The sequence below is a fragment of the Scardinius erythrophthalmus genome (assembly GCF_964197995.2).
Source record: "Scardinius erythrophthalmus genome assembly, chromosome: 18".
Taxonomy (NCBI): domain Eukaryota; kingdom Metazoa; phylum Chordata; class Actinopteri; order Cypriniformes; family Leuciscidae; genus Scardinius; species Scardinius erythrophthalmus.
Genome location: NC_138238.1, coordinates 19,434,755 through 19,453,224, shown reverse-complemented (window position 1 = coordinate 19,453,224; position 18,470 = coordinate 19,434,755). Strand labels below are relative to the sequence as shown.

General features: G+C 35.6%; 3 protein-coding genes across 6 annotated transcripts in view; 1 reads left to right on the top strand and 2 right to left on the bottom strand.

Annotated features, from left to right (window-relative positions):
• pcgf5b (polycomb group ring finger 5b) overlaps positions 1-7,256 on the bottom strand; it is a 114,316-nt gene extending 107,060 nt beyond the window's left edge. Inside the window, exons 1-5 of one of the 3 annotated variants that reach the window (XR_014032147.1) lie at positions 7,040-7,200; positions 4,833-5,097; positions 1,769-1,865; positions 1,309-1,364; positions 1,142-1,201 (exon numbers count right to left, since the gene is read on the bottom strand). Coding sequence is in view for 2 of the 3 variants with exons in the window: in XM_081393550.1 (XP_081249676.1) it covers positions 1,142-1,201; positions 1,309-1,364; positions 1,769-1,865; positions 4,833-4,944 (325 nt within the window). In the remaining variant the exon portion in view is untranslated. Of the gene's footprint in view, positions 1-1,141; positions 1,202-1,308; positions 1,365-1,768; positions 1,866-4,832; positions 5,098-7,039 lie in introns of all 3 variants that reach the window. The other 2 variants (XM_081393550.1, XM_081393551.1) reach the window with 2 other exon arrangements.
• A 4,667-nt stretch (positions 7,257-11,923) lies between these two features.
• Positions 11,924-15,563, top strand: ankrd1b (ankyrin repeat domain 1b (cardiac muscle); the record flags this gene model as incomplete). The annotated part of the gene is given in 9 exon segments (XM_081391942.1): positions 11,924-11,950; positions 12,715-12,780; positions 12,784-12,858; positions 13,102-13,209; positions 13,307-13,405; positions 14,236-14,334; positions 14,434-14,532; positions 14,611-14,709; positions 15,344-15,563. Coding segments are annotated over 9 exon segments (759 nt in total). The 3' UTR covers positions 15,431-15,563.
• Positions 15,564-15,820: 257 nt separating this feature from the next.
• rpp30 (ribonuclease P/MRP 30 subunit) lies at positions 15,821-18,344 on the bottom strand. Of its 2 annotated transcripts, none has more exons than XM_081393549.1 (11): positions 18,105-18,344; positions 17,875-17,930; positions 17,738-17,794; positions 17,579-17,644; positions 17,421-17,489; positions 17,195-17,284; positions 16,718-16,834; positions 16,613-16,642; positions 16,482-16,519; positions 16,312-16,391; positions 15,821-16,077 (listed from the first exon to the last, which is right to left on the bottom strand). In XM_081393549.1, the coding sequence occupies exons 1-11, from the start codon at positions 18,184-18,186 to the stop codon at positions 15,965-15,967; spliced, it is 798 nt and encodes a 265-aa protein (XP_081249675.1). In that variant the 5' UTR covers positions 18,187-18,344; the 3' UTR covers positions 15,821-15,964. The 2 variants fall into 2 exon arrangements, with proteins under 2 accessions (XP_081249675.1, XP_081249674.1); XM_081393548.1 differs by having other exon boundaries at positions 16,064-16,077; positions 16,176-16,391.
• Between the last annotated feature and the right edge of the window lie 126 nt (positions 18,345-18,470).

The window sequence follows — 18,470 nt, the reverse complement described above, 5'->3', positions numbered from 1 at the left end:
AAATTTTCTGTGTTCATCTTTAAAGTTGTAACTGTATAAAATAGCCGTACAGAGCAATTCTGTGGTTCCCTCTGGAGTCAAAGAAGCAGAGAGACATAGATTGAGGACACCTATACTGATGACTCACAAAATTCTACCACCTGTGAGTCAAGGTCACAGAAACAGATTGTGGTAGATTAGTTTGAGCTGTGAAGACATTTCTTGATAGGGAACAAAACTTATACCAAAAGTCTGATGAAAGAAGTTTAAATGCTGAATACAGCAAAGTAACCTGTACCATGAGGTCACATTGGACTGATTCATAGCTATGAAAGCCTAATGTGTTGAATTAAAGGGATAGATCAGCCAAAAATTAAAATTTTGGAAAACATTTATTGACCCCCATGCTGTTTCAAATCCATAACACTTTCTTTCTTCTGCAAACCACAAAATATGTTATGCAGACTTTTCACACTGCTCTTTTCCATACAATGAAAATGAAGTGACCAGGAGCTGTTAAGCTCCAAAAAAGGACAATAAGCAGCATAAATGTACCATAAAACTAGTCCATACAACTTGTGTGCTGTATTCTAAGGCTGCAACGGAAATTGTATTCTTTCCTACTGCATAGTAGGAGAAAAATAGTGTGTGAATTACCGGTAAGTAGTATGTTCAAATTTACAGTATTCATAAAACAGTAGGCAAAAAGTTCCCAGGGGAACTACTACTATCTGCAAGATTTTGAAGTGCGCATCCAATGAACACTTCACAATCCCATGAGGCTATGGGAGAGGATTTGTGAATGACAGTGAAGTGACACAACTGAAACTGGTAGGTCACATGGCAAATACTCAAGACAAGACAATATGTGATTTCTGATGCAGCCTAAGTCATCTGAAGTCATACAAATTCTATTTGGGCTATTTAATGGTGCTTCTTGTCCTTTTCAGAGCTTGACATCTCATTGTCACTATTCACTTTCAATGTATGAAAACCAGCAGTGTCAACATTCTGCTAAAATTCTCTCACATTCAGGTTTGGAATGACAACAGAGTGAGTATATGAATGAAAAAAAAATCTGATGAATTATCCCTTTAAAATAGAGAAGCTCTGTGGTAACATGGCTATCAGGTGAGTGCAGATAATTTGTGAGTCATTTTACCATTAGAATTTTCTTTCGATTTGTTTCTTCTCCAAAATTCAACCTCTTGCTGCTGTTCCTCTGGAAGGAAAATGAAAGGCAGGGAAAAGGTTAAATAAATGCCAGTTGATATTTGGTATCTATATATAACACACAAGTTACTTAAAATGGCACAGTAAAATACATACTTTCTCTAAGACCGGGCACAAGTTTGAATATGACTTCTTCAAGAGTGTTGTCCAGCCTTTGGAGAAAATAAAGGTGAGCTACCAGAACACATGATGAGAGCCATATTTTCCCTGTCCTATCTGTTAGCAAGTTCAGGCTAATGCTGCTCTAGATCTTGTTATCATGTTATCATTCTGTCTGGTGTTGGGGTGGAGATGCATCACTGGTGTGGAAAGGCAATCCTGCGCTGGGTCAACTCAGCTGACACTCTAGCTTCAGAAAACAATCCGGCTGTTGCCTGGAATGCCTCCCAGCCAAGATGCGAAATCAAGTAGATTAATCTGATTAAACCTTATCATGGTTTGTATTGTGGTGTGATCTACAATGCTGTACTGAATCTGATCCCAGATCACTTGAAACAGATTTTCTGAAGAGAAAGTTTTGTCTTAGTAGTAGGAAATAATGGTCAGTGTGGTTTACCTTAACATCTCCAAGGGATTCGTTTCATGAACCTGGATACCACATTTTGGGCAATCATTGCTGTCCTCAAAATGCTGGACTATACAGCTTTTGCAAACTGTTCAGAAGCAAGAAAACAGAAGAAATTATTCTTAAAAAACTGAATACACAAATAATGTTACCTGTTTAATGAACATTTAAAAAGAGTCAAAATACAATTGAAGCAGCTGTATCTGTGCAGGGAACATAAGGATGGGCTCTAAACACACTTGGTGTCTTCCATTGTGGTATTTGTGGTTTCTACGATTTTATCCCACAAATGCTTGCATCCCCTTTTACATTTCACAATTTAAATTATGCATGTTGTACATAAGTACATATACCTAAATTTGTTTCTGCATGTAATAAAGTGTGAACAGAAACACCTATTGTATTCCACCAGCAACGAACATACCTTATTGCTCGGGGAATACAAACGCACAAACCTGTCAACACTCAAACTAGGGGGGGGGGGGTTGGGGGGGGGGGCAAGACACAATCAGGTTATCACTGTGTGGAATTATCGGCTGGGTAGAGGGCTAAAATATAGTGCTTAGTCCAAACAAATGCATGGTGCATTCAAAATATGGAATTCTTGTTATGGCATTAATGAACATTATATAAAAGAAGAAAAATAAAGCAAGCAGAAATCAGAAACTGACTCAATCAAGAATATTATATAGTGAAAATATTATGAGTGAAAATAGCTTATGCATTGAGGAGAATAACGGTGGTCATGGCAACTGATCAACAGATGACTGTGACACTGTGCTGGTCATGTATTTTAAAAGAGTGGGAATATTCACATCTAGTGTGCTTGTTACTTGGCCGATGCAAGGAAGAGGAGAGAATGGATCCAAATGCAAGCATAAATTTAACAAAACAAAAGATAACACAAAATGAGACCTAAATCAAAACCAGAACATGAAACATGATTCAAAAAGCACTGAAACACAGGGGTATATATACACAGGATAACAAATGGGTAACAAGGAACACTTGTGACTGATTAAACCCTAAGGAACAAACAAGGGCTGTGTTCCACTAAACTTTTAGACACGCACTTGCAAACTTCCCTAACCACTTCTCCTCGGGGGAATCCCTGCCATGATTATGAAGTGCGTTCCACTTCGTGAAGTGGATGAGGGAGGTTTATATGGACAGACCCCCGTCCCCTCGATTTTGACAGAGGGAGTGAGTCTACTCCGATGTACACTTCAAGCAGCTCTATATCCCACAATTCATCTTGATTGTGACATCACAGCAGATCGCACTTAACTGTGTGATTAAGTGTATGATGTATTAATTATTTTGAGAATTAATCGCATAATATAGTCATTATGTTGAGATTTAATTGCATAATACTTGCAGCTGCCTTATGTTCACACAGTCAAAGTTTATACTATTGATGTTTTTTTCATTTGTGTAATTTTGTTTTTCTCCAACAGCTCATATACCTATAGGATTTTATATATTTTTCCCAACCACTTATATGCATATAGAATGGTGCATCAAACGAATTCATAAGTAAAATGGGGATTAAATAATAAATCAGCTCCAAAGTGAATTCCAAGTGATCAAGGGCTTAGTGCATTCCATTTAAACCTTATGCACGAGTTCCGGCAGTAGTGGGCACTCGTGCAACATAAGCAATGATGCACATTCGAGGGAAAGAGACGGAGGGAAGTTTGCAAGTGAAGGGCATAAAAATGTGGAGTGGAACACAGCCCATGTATCTACATAAACAAAGGCAAACAGGAAAGGGGAAGCAGTGCAACAAAGTGAACAGAAAATACACTTCAAAATAAAAGTGCATAAATACAACAAAGGACAAAGAGACAGGGATGGTGACAGTGCTGCACCAATATGATGCAAAAAGGAAAGTAGGTCCTTTACACCTGACAATAAAATGACAATTAATTAACACTAAATCCTGATTTTCACATACTCTCTGTGGAAATTCATAGGTGCCTAATCAAGCATTATGAAATTAAATGTCCCTTAAATCAAATAATATCGAACATTAACAATAGCAGTTGTGTGATTTATTAGCCTAAAACACATAGAACAAATGCTGTGTTGTATATTAGCGTGGCAGGTAATACAGTAGAGTTTAATTGGACACAGCTTTATCAGATATATGACAATAAATCATATGGAAAATGGTTTCTTCCTCATTCTGAAATCCTAACAATGCTTGAGTATCTGCATTTTATTATTATTATTTCATTATTTGCATTTAGCATTGCTTTTATCACCCACTATCCATCAAGCAATCAGAACAGACCATTTTGGGGTGAGGGCCCATTGGTTGAGAAATCACCAATAAACATTTCACTAAACTTTCACAAAAGCGCTATTCGCACTGGATTCGTATTACCTGGTAACCTCTAGTCATTTGTAATAATTGTGGAGGTTGTCTGTGATCTTTATCCCGTGCAAATCGGCCATGTCTGTAATTCATACAGTAAAAAATTTCCGGCAAATGACCTACCATATTTCGCCGAACACTGAGGTACTGTGATAATATCTGTCTCATGTGAATCGGCATCTCTGTGATTTGGCGGGGTGGTATATAATTTTTTCAAGGTTTTTGTTTCCTGTGCAGCTTTTTATCCATCTTTCGTGAAGAATAGAGGCTGTTTTGGAGTGTTTTGATAGTATTTTGAATGCTGGGTCATATCGCTATACCTACTCCATACAACTATACAATTTGCAGAAAGAGAAAGTTGAAAACCATCAGAAGAGCAAAAACAAAAAGAATGATTAGATGGAGATGGATGACATGTATAGCAGCATGCAGGTAAAGAACATTCTTCTGTTTATGATATATCTAGACCTATAATGACAATACATTTCCAAGCAATAGCCTATTGACATCATATCCAGGAGAAGTCAGTAAATTTGAGTAAAATCACAGGCTTCACTTATCCCGTGCAAATGCGCCACACGAAATTCAGATGTGGGTGGGTAATTTCTAAATCACACGAGGTCCCTATATAATACTTATCCAATGCAAATAGGGCTAAAGACTGTAGGTACTCACATGTGTGCAGGCACTCTGTCACAGTGGTTGGCTTGATCAGGTACCCTTTACAGACATAACAGGTGATGAAATGGTTGAAGTCCTTCACCAGGTGTTTCCTATGTGATGTCATTGTCAAGTTACCAAAGTGGGGATGGAGGGAAAACAGTGTAAGGATGAAGGAAGAAGGAAGATTTAACCACTCCGTGGCTCAACTGCTGAAGGGCCCCTGGCCTTCTCGTCCTTCATGACATCATGGATAATTAAACATGCCTTTTAGAAAGACCTGTGGATGTGGATTCAACAATTAGACTTTGAAACAAAAATGTGATATCTTTTTTACTTTTTTAATTTTTTTTTAATTTTTTTTTTACTTTTATTGCTTTGGAACATTATATCTTTATGTGTATTTTTTATAGTTTGTTAAAGGTGAATTCAGTAAGGCTGAATCCAAAAATCGCAAACTCTCTGAGTAGAAGAAACTTCTCTTGAAAAAGCCCTTATTTTGCAACTGTGAAATGTATATTCTATATAGTATGAATTTGCATAGTAGGCTTATAAATGTAATCCGGATGTAGCCTACAATCATCATATTGTCGTTTTTATAGTCATGTGACCTAACAGCGTCAGTTGCATCACTTCACTGCCATTCACAAATCCTCTTCTGTGGCCTCATGGGATGGTAAAGTGTCCATTAAATGCACAGAATCTGGAAAGAGGAAGTCAATCCAAGGTACTTTTCTACTGTTTTATGAATTATGTGAATTCTGAAATACTATTTTCACATACTGTTTTTACTATGTTTTGTATGTAGTAGGCAAGTATGTGATTTTGGGTGGATTGATTTACACTTACTCTTATTTATGCCAAAAGTAGATTACCAGTGGTTTTGGATTTTGTACTGACCAGAGGTTTTGGATTCTGATACTGTGTGTGCATCATCACGGATTTTGTACTGACACCTACTGGCCTACTAAAGTATGTTTACTAACTGCACACAGAAGCTTTCCATCTATTTATTCCATATATTTTTTCCTGTATTATACTACTACTACTCCTACAACACATAATGGACATTCCCCAATTCACTTCTATATTTTCCTATGGTTCATCATTGATCGGTAGTGTGAGAGCTGCTTGCTTGGACATTTATTTTTCTACTCTTACTCATTGTGTTTAGGCCGGATCATCGCACATATACTGCACATCTCTGGACTATGTCTCTGCCTTCATTAAGTTAAGTAGTCCTATCTATATTGTGTTTGTTGTTCTATTGTATGGTTTGCATGTTTTTCTTAGACACTCTTTTAAAACCGCAATATAAAGTTAATATATGATTACTTGTTATCCATAATTCTGAGTGCAACTTTTAATGTACTTTTTTTACTTTTAATGAGAAACTGAATGGCTTACATTTGTTTGAGCAGTCTACAGGTGCATCATCACACATGCGAATAAAGACCCGCCTACTGCTTCAAAACGAAACCATTGGTTTAACTCAAAGTACAGAGGGGCTTAAAAAATACATTAAATAAAAGTTTAACTGCGTTTATCCTTACAAAAAGTCCTGTATAAAGTGGGTAACTCGTTTTATTTTGTAATAATAGCCATCAACCGACACAATATTTGGGCCTGTGAACGTTGTATTTTGTCCTTTTTTACATTAGTTTGACGCCCCATATCTTATGTTGGGATCAGACATGAAAGGTTTTGACAAATAGGTTCAATAAGGGTTTGTCATATAGCCTATACTCCAACGTTAATCCTCAGATAATCCTCAATAGCTACGTAGCTTCTCATGACAAACAGCAGATGATCTTCACGACAGTAAGTGTTTTTTTAAAGTCTACGGTCAAAAACTAGTCGGGTTATCCTCACTTGGCTACCGTCAGTGTGAGTGTCATTCTCTGCGTCATCTTCCTGTAAAAACCCTGCGCTGCGTTACGTCGATAACGAATAATGAGCGATCAGTGCTGCACTCGTTTTAACTTGCTGCCATTTGTATGTGTCACTTTCAGCAAGCGAGAGGCGAGTGTATTATCGCTTACCAGTGCGCACTAAATAACCAACTCTACCCTGACAACTAGTCTCCTACAGAGACATAGACATGCTGACGAACTTGATATATGACACGAGACCGCATTCCCATCCCACCCGAAACTTTACGATGAAGGGAGAGCGTGAAAACGACACGCAGCTGCAGTCAGACAGTAGCGACCATCTCTTACCTTCTACAAATGATGGGTCCATGTCGATGATGCGCATTGATTTTTACAAACAGGCTTGACCGAATTTGGGCTATTGAAAGTGATGGTTGTAGTAGCGGCACGGAATACGGAACTGCTTTCATTTGAGATGTTATGGGGAAGGGGGCGGAGGACTTTCCAGTTCTTGTTTACGCATTGCTGTTTTATTCATTCCATGGCAGATTGTCTCTGATTGGACACAAACTAGGGCGCAGCCTTCAATTACCAGCTAGTCCGGTAACAGAACCAGTTTATCAATGAAGACAGACATGTGGCAGCACTGTCAAGCTGGTGGATTCGTTATTACTGTATTACTAAGACCTGTACAAGGCAGGTACCTGCTATTATAACAAGGCAAGGTACCTGCCAGTTCATGCAAGACTGTTTTGCATTAATAAGGAGAGGCATACGAAATAATGTTTTGACATGTCCTCCTCAAACCTCCTAAATTTATATAAATTGTCCTTTATTTATTTTTCACAGCATCACACTAGAATAAATGAAGAAAGATATTTTAGGTAAAAATATGGGATGAGTAAAACAAATTTATACTCTCGCAAAATTATGTTTTATTAACAAAGTTCGGGAGGATCACGTTCAGATAATAAACACGAGAGAGCACTCATCAGCAATCAACGATAAGAGGTGTATATATATTTTCAGCAGTCTCACCTCAATTCATTGACAGTTTAGCAGCATCCCACCACCACCCCTTCTCCACACTTCTAGTCCTAACCACTTACATACGGGGGGAGTACTCTGGGTTCAGGCCGAACTCCGAATTTACTCCCTCCCTCTAATTGTAAGTGTGAACTCGTGAAACAAAAATGGGCTATACAAATTAGTGTTCAGTGTGCACATCACTGCATGTTCAGATGTTACATTTGTGTGACAACAAGGAACTATCACCGAAACACCGAAACGTGGCTGTTGCAAAATTCCCACAGTTGATGGCAACAGAAATATTTCACAAGAACTATAGGCAAGAAGCACTTAACTGCATAAAACAAGTGGACTCTGACCATAATTAAATATATTTAATGCAATTTTTTTTTTAAATCCTAACTCCTAATCGTAATGACGGACCCGGACCTGGAAAAGTAAATTATGTGTAAATGAACAAGCTTGTAAAAAAATCTGTTTAGTTTTCAAGAAACTGAGCATAACTGCATTCTGTTCTTTCTAACTAACAACTTGTTGGCAGACTGGTGTAGAGAAAGTTCTCTGAATCCCTCTCTCATTAGGAGGCATACCACACATTCCAGTCCCACTGCTGTCTGCTCAATCAGCACCTCACATCAGTCACACTGTGAAAACACAATTACAACCATCAGACAGCACTATGTACATATCTGTTACATGAAAGACTTAGCCTATACCTGAGAAATCTAAAGCACACTATAAAATGCAGAAATGATCGGCTTACTTTACAGTATATTGTATTATAGAAGAACACTTTCCATAAATAGCGTACACAAGAGGACCTGAAAATGAATATGAATGTGTAACTGGGTTGTATGCAAAAATGTTACACAGCAATGAATCTCTAGTCAATATAATGTCTAAATTTTGAGATTGAGGTATAATTTCAGTTGCTGAAACTGCAAGGACAAAAATACAATTTTAAGGGAGCAAATGAGAATGTCTCAAACTGATTAAACTGATTAAATGCTTGAAGTCCACTCACATTTGGTCTTCCTCTTCCTCTTAGGTGTGATACACACTTTTTCTTTTATGGGGACATACTTGGATTTCACAAGGATATAATCAGTTCATTCTTAAAAATAAACATAAACAATATAAATGTAACTATTCAATATTTATTGCGTGAAAATGATTTAATTTGCACAAATCTATACATAAATTACAACTGTGTCTGGTGTCATTTCTGCCACAAGCAACAATTTTGCTGCTTTTAAGGTATTTTTAAAAGGTACTTGTTTATGTCTTTAAAGTCAAGATGTATTTTTTTTTTTCAAATTATACAAAAAGTGAATATTATTTAATGCAAAACAATTATTTAATTGTGTTTATGTACAGTATAGAATACATGAAATGATAACTATGAAATTAGCCACAGAAATTGTTAAACAATACATAATGTGAGATGTGGTGGAAATGTTAATTACAATGAAAACATATCAAAATTGTCCTATTATGTCCACTATTGGATATAATTATCAGATAAATAAAATAAAAATAAGCTAGCAAGAGTGTGAAATAATATTTTCACCTGTTTATGTACAGGATCATCTATCTTCACAAGCTGCAGTCTCTGTGGTCCCCGCTCTTCTGCTTTCAAGGGTCTCATGACCTGTTGCTCTGCCGATTACTCAAATGCTCAACTTTTCTGTTATTTGACTGCTAAAATGTCATGCATTAACATTGAATAATATTTTATTTGACATTAAGCATCGCTTAATGTGATACAGTATCTCTAATGTATGTATCAGCTCAAGGTTTGTATTTCATATTCTATATTAATATTGCTCAAGGTATGCTGTACCAGAGCTGGGTGGTGACAAGTTCAACACACACACACGTGCCATAGTAGATAAATCAGTCAGAGTATACCACCTGACTGAAACCTCAAAGCATGAAATTAATGTGAGACATGCCTTCAGATTAGAGGAACACTGAACACTTGTTAAAAAAAAAATGTATTTTTAAAACATGTTTAGATATTTTTATGGAAATACAGTAAAAATATTGTTTAAAATTAGAAAAGATTTAAGAAAAAGATTAAAGATGACAATAAAATCACATGGTTTAAGAAAAAGTAAAAAATGCTAATGTGCAAAGCCACAGATTTCAAGTGGTCTCTCTACTGAAAAACTGTTTGCATTGCGTATGCATGTCAGACCTCAGGTCATTAAAGAGCAGGTAGAAGCTGTTACATGGTCCAGAAATGGTTGCTATAGGTATTCAGGCAATGTGTTAAGTTACAGATCATCTTTTACAAGCATTTTAATAACACACTGAGAATGAGGACAGATAAAAACACAAGACGGAAGCTTCACTTCACATATCAGATATCCTACTGACCTATGGCCTAAATACATCAACAAAATACATAGTGTAAATGTAGAAGACTCATTTTTATCTGATTGGATTGATTCCCTTACCAATTAAACTTCCTCTCGATTTCAACTGCTTTTTTTTTTTATCTGCAAATGTTTTATCTGCAAAATTAACGTGTAAATATTTGAATGTACATAAAAAGATTCAACAACTGAGACTTAAACCAAATTTCACAGATCTCTTCCACCAAGGTGTTTTTCTGAGTTATTGTATTGTAAACTTGATTGGCTACCGCCTGTAAACATTTGGTGTCTTGAGAACTGTATGACTGGAGCATGTGCAATAATTGTTTATGGTTCATTGAATAAGCATCAGAAACATTGCTTAAACCCTTCCCAATAAAGATCTATGAAGTCCTGCCCTCTGGCCAATAAACACATCAACACATAAAGATTATGGGGGATCATGAAAGAAAAAGAAAAAAAAGATGTCCATGGGATAAATCATTTATAATAGAAAAGGTGTACAATTTTCCATAAAAAAAATAAGAAAGTTTAAGCAGTGGGGAGAAAATTCAGTTCACAATTCATGTTTGCAAATTCAAAATCTTTGATTTGATTCACAATAAAATTACAATTTTAACGTGTTTCGATTTGTGTATAAAAAAGTATTTATATGATTATTAAATGATCAACCCTCTAAATACATTGTACAAAGTGTTTTTGAGAAATTTTTATTTTACATACATATATTATATATACATATTTAATCAGATTTTCTCGCAAATATTCCATGTCAGCCCCCAGTTTAAAGCCCTGCACTAATATTATAATTTTATATATCCAACCTGTTGAACTCTTGACACAGTTATTAAAGAAATATGTTAAATACGTTCCTTTTTTTTTTTTTTTCTGAGCTGCTATGAGCAACATTTCTGAGTTGCTGAATTGAACTGACACAGACTGTCTTTATTTCTTGATACAGTGCACTCTAAAGTTTAAATGAATAAATAAGACACCTGTGTCCATAGACTCCAATGACAATATTTTGTACTCTTCATGATGCTGATGATACAAGGTATTATGGAGGGATCTCTCTGTCTAACACCAGTGAAATATTCTGCTTGTTAAAATATGCTATATGTAGCCTCCCACAGAGAAAACTTTGAAAATGGCACTCAATTAGCCATGGTACAATGTCAATATATATTCATTTTAACAGATAAATTCTTTAGATCTGCATCGTTTCTCAGGTTTATAGACCATGTACATGTGACAAGTCAACCATACATGTGACTGATTACTCTACGTGATTCATGGGCAGCTCCATTTAAAATAGTCACGGGGTGTGACAATTTGACCTGCTCTTGTAACAGAAGTAATGTAAGTGATGAAACCTAGAAGAAAATAGCCTCATAAATGAAGACAGCTCCCCTAATATATGAGACAGTCAAAACTGATTATGATGTTATATTCATAACTTCATAAACATTCCCTGTCATCTTTTGTGTGTGTTATGTGAAGTGGTGTTCTGTGATTTCAGCTCTGCGGACAACTGTAACTCATCCTTGAGACAAGGGGCTCTATGGCGGCACCTCAAGTTCCCCTCAGGTTTCATTTTGGAATGTCAAATGTCTCCCAAAAGCATTTAACTTCTGAAAATGGTGTTTTTTCACCTTCAGCGCCACCCAAAATGTGACATCACAGTGACGAGGGACACCTTAGATGTGGGAGTCACTGAACAAAATGCAGGACCATCACCTCCTCCAACTGTCGCCACCACATATATAAGTGACACTTGGCTCAGATGCTACAGTTTTGACACAAGGAATTTTCAAGTAAAGTCATGGGAATCCTACAAGTCGATGAACTGGTAGGCACTTCTAAATTTTTGTGTATATATATATATATATATAGAGAGAGAGAGAGAGAGAGAGAGAGAGAGAGAGTTTCATTTGATGCTTTTGGTTCAAGAACCCAGTTTCTTTTGTGAATTTTGGAATTTTAGGTCCTAATCTCCTGCTCTCCTTCATCCCTGCTCAGCTTTTTGTTGTATTTTTTATTTCTTTGTACAAAAGACATACCTACTCACTGCTCCTAATGTGTGCACTAACTTGGATGGGTTAAATGCAGAGGACAAATTTCGAATGGTTACCATACTTGGCCTTCACGTCACGTCACGTCACGTCACTTCACTACATACAGATAATACCAGGCCTACTTATATTATTTGAAGTATTTGAAAACAAACTCTTTTTTCAAATGGCTCAAACTGCTTGAGAAATCAAGGATGGATAATATCTCTTTATATATTGTATCTCTTTTTTATCAACACTACATTTTCTGTGTTCTATAATAGGTGTTTTAAAAAGGGATAGTTCATCCAAAAATTAAAATTCTGTCATTCCAAACCATGACTTTCTTTCTTGCGTGGAACACAAAATAAGATATTTTTAAAATACAATTTACAGTTTGGTTACTAACATTACATTATGCAAAATATGTTATTTTGTGCTCTGCAGAAGAAAGAAAGTCACACAGGTTTGTAAAATAATGTAATGAGTAAATGATGACAGACAATGATTTCTTAGGTTATCATTATATAGGTGTTTTATTTTTATGCTACTATTATTTTAGGTTACAGACATAACAAGTGGAAACAAAGAGCAGGACGATGTGGCACAGAAATATCCTTCTGAAGAATGAAAGGTCTCTGTTGACCATCATCTGAAAAGCCATAATAATCTTCAGAGTGATAGTGAAGATGGTTTTAATACCTCAGCAAGCATGTGATTAGAAGTGTATTTTCTTTAGCATATATGAAATGATTTTGCAGACTGACAACAGCACAAATGACCTCCAGGAGATTCTACAAGGGAGTCAAAAGATAAAAATCAGTACACGAGTCTACAAAATAAAGTCTGAACAAGAGATAGTGGTAAACAATGGTCATTGTGCTTCAAAATAATCCTCATTAATAAGAGATTTCAATCCCTGAAATAATCATATATCATTGTTTCACAGAATGATTTTGTTGACGAGGATGACTTCCTGAAGGCAGCGCTGGATAACAAATTGCCAATGATCAAGAGTTACCTTGCCAGAGGTGCGGACCCAGATGCATGTGATAATGTGAGTTTACCCAACACAACGAATAAAAGTCAACTGTTAGCATTAAAGGACTAAAATACAATACTGGTTTTTTTTTTGTTTGTTTGTTTTTTTCTAGTTCAACCGTACAGCTCTACACAGAGCTTGCTCACAAGGAAACGTGGAGATTGTGAACACGCTGCTAGAGGCTGGTGCTTCAATTGAAAATAAGGACAAGGTATACTGAATACTGTTTACATGTACTTTTTACATGGATACAAACACACATTTGTGCTTGATAAAAACGTGCAAGTTAAAGACAAGGAAAAATATTTGAATACTGCTTAAAATCCATGTACCAAATTCTTAGAAATGTTTGTATTCATGCCAGTTTCATAATGGTTTTGAAAAACATTTATACCATTTTCAAGAAAGTCTGACAGTGTAACCAAGTAAAAAGCATGGCATGTTTTCTTAAAAACATGAATTTGCATGTTTCTTTTATTTCTAATTTAAAAGTTTATATTGCATTAACAAGAACATGATACACGTACAGAGTATCACAATGTATTCAACTGTTACATTCATAATAGTATCAAAGAAACAACAAAAAGAGGAAAACAACTAGGGGATAATTTGCAAGAAATTAGCCTACCAAGAGAAAATTATTAAATAAATTCTATATATTCATATAGCTTTTCCATTTCTTGCATCTTTTAGGGCCTCAATATAATATATTAGTTCAGTTTTTAAATTAATTCATAAATGTATTTTTGATCCTCATTGATCTTTATGTCATGGGGGCCAGGGGTTCTCACTATTATCTCACTTCCTGTTTTTTGCCCTTCACGTTGGTTGCATCAAATTTTTTCAAAATTTTAAACAAAACTGACTGCTGCTTCTATAAATTATTATATAAACATTTAGTCTTTTCATTAGGTGTATGTGTTAATTGCTGTTAAATATATATATAATTAAAAAATGAGCAGCATGCCATTCCTCCATAGTACATCTATTCTGTGGATACCATCAATGGAACTTCTTAATCTCATGATTGTGCTTAAATAGCTTCAAGCAACTGAAGTTCACTGGGCTTGTCGTGGTGGCAGTTTGCCAGTGCTGGAAGCACTACTCAATCATGGGGCAAAACTGGATTCCAGAGACAAGGTAGAAGTAGTTATTCAAACTGCAAATTTGTTGATATACAATGATATTGCTGGTGTGGTCTGACACACTGTCTCGTTTGGTCACTCTTGGCATCCTTAGCTTCGCAGCACTCCCCTTCATGTGGCAGTCAGGACAGGGCAATATGAATGTGCTGAACATCTTATTCACTGTGGCGCAGACGTCAACGCAAAAGACATAGTAAGAAATCAGGCAACATAGACTTTGAGTCAGTAAATGGTTAATTAACTTTAATGGTCACACTTCATTCTTCATCAGGAGGGTGACACACCAATGCACGATGCTGTCAGACTGAATCGTTTCCAACTGATCCAGCTTCTTCTGATGCACGGAGGAGACTTAAAACTCAAGAATTGTGTAAGAATTTTTAAATGTAATGTTTAGTCTATATACTATTATCCTGTTGCTGATGTATTAGGATGCTGATACTGATATATGCTAATATAATTTGCATAGGGTCTAAATGACAGCTATTTATTTAAAGGGATAGTTCACCCAAGAATGTAAATTCTGTCATGATTTACTCACCCTCATGTTGTTTTAAACCTGTATGAGTTTCTTTGTTCTGATGAACATAAAATATATTTTGAAGAATGGTGGTAACCAAACAGTTGACGGTAGCCACTGACTTCCATAGTAGGAAAATATATATATATATATATTATGGAAGTCAATAGCTACTGTCAACTGTCTGGTTACCAACATTCTTTAAAATATTAAGTTCAACAGAAGAAAGTAATTCATGCAGGTTTGGAACAACAAGGGTAAGAAAATCATGACAGAATTTGAATTCTATCCCTTTCACATAACTAGCTGTGTGCAGTGCCATCTTCTGGTAATTATGTAAACTTATTCCTTTTGCTAGAGGGGAAAAAGTTATCTAAAATAATTTTTACTATCGTTTGACAATAATTTTTTTAAATAGTCTAATTTTTACAATAGTCTTTTCACTATTGTTTGATCACACTTGCTGTTGCTTTGTTTTCTTCAGGAGGGAAAGTCACCGATGGACAGTGTTTGTGAGTGGCAGAACGGAGCTAAAACTATCTTTGACAACTTTAAGGATGGTAAAAAATAGAAGCAATACTTGACCACCACAGCTACACTTTGGGCATAATATGCTCAAAACCTGCATTTTTAGAATCTGATATTTAAGGAAGGTATATTATTGAGCTCTGCATGACATTACACCTTTTTAAAAAGAAACTTTTAATAGCGTTTTTGAAAATGAAGCATAGTAACTTTTTATTGAAGTATAGATAAGGCAAAAAGGAATGAGAAACTCTTTTCAAATGGAAATGCACTGCCTGAATTAGCTCTGTTGCTAAGATTAGATTTGGCTTCATGCTAAGTTTTGATCTTGATTGATTTTATTTCTGAAAGTATTTAGTAAGACATGAACCATTTTGCTTGCAATTCTTCCAAAGGTTGATGAAATAAATGTAATTTTTTTCATGACTGTATTACATTTTTAAGTAGATTGCAAGACTTTAAGGAACATGGGAAAATACATATATACATTATATATATATATATATATATATATATAATTTTAAAATACTATAGTTATTATAAATGAAAACTTAAACTCCATCTAGAACACTGATACTGGCTACACTAGTTCAATTTTGGCCTTTTTAGGTGCTGGAGTTTCCTCTTCTTGCTTCTCAGGAGTTTGTGGTTTCTTCATGGTGTGAACAACACCAAACGCAGTAGCTCTCATCTCTGTTATAAAGAATCATGAAAATCACCTATGAACAACATTCATATATAATTTTTAACAAATGTAATATCAAAAAGAAGACTGAAAGATCAATAAAAACCTCTCTTATGCCCACTGGTATAAATGCATACTCCACAAATCAAAGAGCAAACTAACTGGAAACAGGACCATGTGGCATAGATGTATGCCTTTACTGAAGAAATGGGAAATAGTGAGGCTATTTCCCATCAATTTACCTCCATGCAGCAAGACAGATCGACAGTTAGTAGAAACGGCAGCTTTGGCGTCTCCATCAGACAGGCTGAACACAAGCCCCCTGAAATCTCAATGAAGGAACATACCAACATGCACACAGTACCATGACATACTCAGACAACTTATTTATATACTAATTTAAAAAGGATACAAATTGGCAATGTCATATGGGCCTCTCAACTCAAGAGGCTAAGAAAAAAAAAAGAACAAGAGATGTAAAGGTCATACTGACCATACAATACAGTAATATTGAAATTATATATTAACAAAATACTTTTTTACCCTTTCTGCTCCACTAGACACTATGATATTCTGTGGGGGGAAATGCAATTTCTGAATCGGCGTAAAGTTTTATGGGCATTTATGCGTAAAAAAGGGACAACATACTTTTCCTTTGCAGATTTCCATAAGGACGAAGGCATTGGAAATGGTGTATCTTCTCATAATGTTGTCTCTGATAGCTGCTGCATAACAGATCTCAAAGAAAACCCCCCTGTCAATAGCCTGAAGTGACAAACAATGACATCAGTGATGATAAAGGGATAATTAAAGGGATAATTCACGCAAAAATTGCAATTCTCTTATTTATCAAAGTTCATGATGTTTTACACCCATACTGAAAGGTGGAATGTTAAAGATATAATGAAAGTATAAGAAAAGTGGTCTGAAAATACCATGAGAACATATTTGAAAAGGTGCTCATACAACTCAACATGAGGCAAGTACATTTATTTTAATTTTGGTGTGAAATATGTCCTCATATTCACATTGTTGTAATTTTGGTTATTTAACTACCAAATCAAATTTAAAATAAATGCCTTAATGCTGCTTGAAATCACCTGGTAGGTATGGCTATAAACTCACCCCATTAACCGGAGCCCTTTTAAAATGGAAAGGCTGTTTTTCAGTCACTGCAATGCAGATAATGTCGACATCAAAAGTCATGCAGGCTGCCTGGCTCAGATGAGGGAAAACATACAGACACTTTAATAACACACAACAACTGTTGGTTGTCATCAGAAATGTAAAGAAAATAACTAATACTAATTGGCCTAAACTGAAGCTAATTCAGAATTGTAATTTCACTTACATGAAAGAGTTTTTCTGTTTTGGGGTACACCGCCACAAGATCAAAGTTTTTGTATTCATTGGTTGGTCTCTGAAGAGAATAACAACACGACAATACAAATCTCACCATTTGAATACTGTAACAAAAATGTTCTCGCTGTTTCCTCATTATATACTCACAAAATGACATGCATCAGAAGCCACAATGGTCAATCGATTCAGTACTTTGATGGGTGATGATTTCCCCTATGAAAAAAAAAAAAAAAAAGCACAGACTGTTCATTAACAGAATATTCATCACGGTTAATTATGCTCTGGAAACATGCTGAAGTAAATTACCTGTACTATTGGGAATTTATCAAATATGTCTGACACACTCTGTGGCTTAGGAATTTCCTGTAATACAAGAAAATAATAGCATCATCACATGAAGTCCCTGAAAGTGTACAAATGAGAGTAACTTATTTATATCATACCGGTTTCTTCTGTTGTGGTTCAACCACATAGTTTATTGCGACTGTTGAGTAGCCAACTGAAATATAGATTAACGTTACAAGTTTATAACAGCATTAAGTGTTTCTCTAAAAGTACAGCAGATCTAGGCTTTTATTTACCCTGTTTTCAATAGTTAGATTTCCAATGCGTTACATTTTAGATAAGACTTCAAAACTACTGCTATAACTAAGTTACTTTTAATGATACTTACGATGCGCAGCTGTCTCTATGATGCTTTGGAGTCTGTTCTTGTCATTACTGCTGATGATGTTTAAATCCATAAACACTGACATCTTTCACTGACAAGAGAATTGCAATTTTTCACTGACACCGACCCGCAAGGTTTTACAAGCGCAAATGTATAGTTTATTTCTTATTACACAAATCTAAACCATTTCAACTAACGTACTGAGAGCCACATGCACATACACACTCGACTACACGCTAAAGCGTAAACCACGTGAGTAAATGGAGCTTTATGTGCTATGTAGTTCATACATGGCATTCCTTGCCTTAGTTTTGCTTATCCTGTCAGTTAACCAGAACTACAATACATTTACTTCCTCTTTTGGGGGTG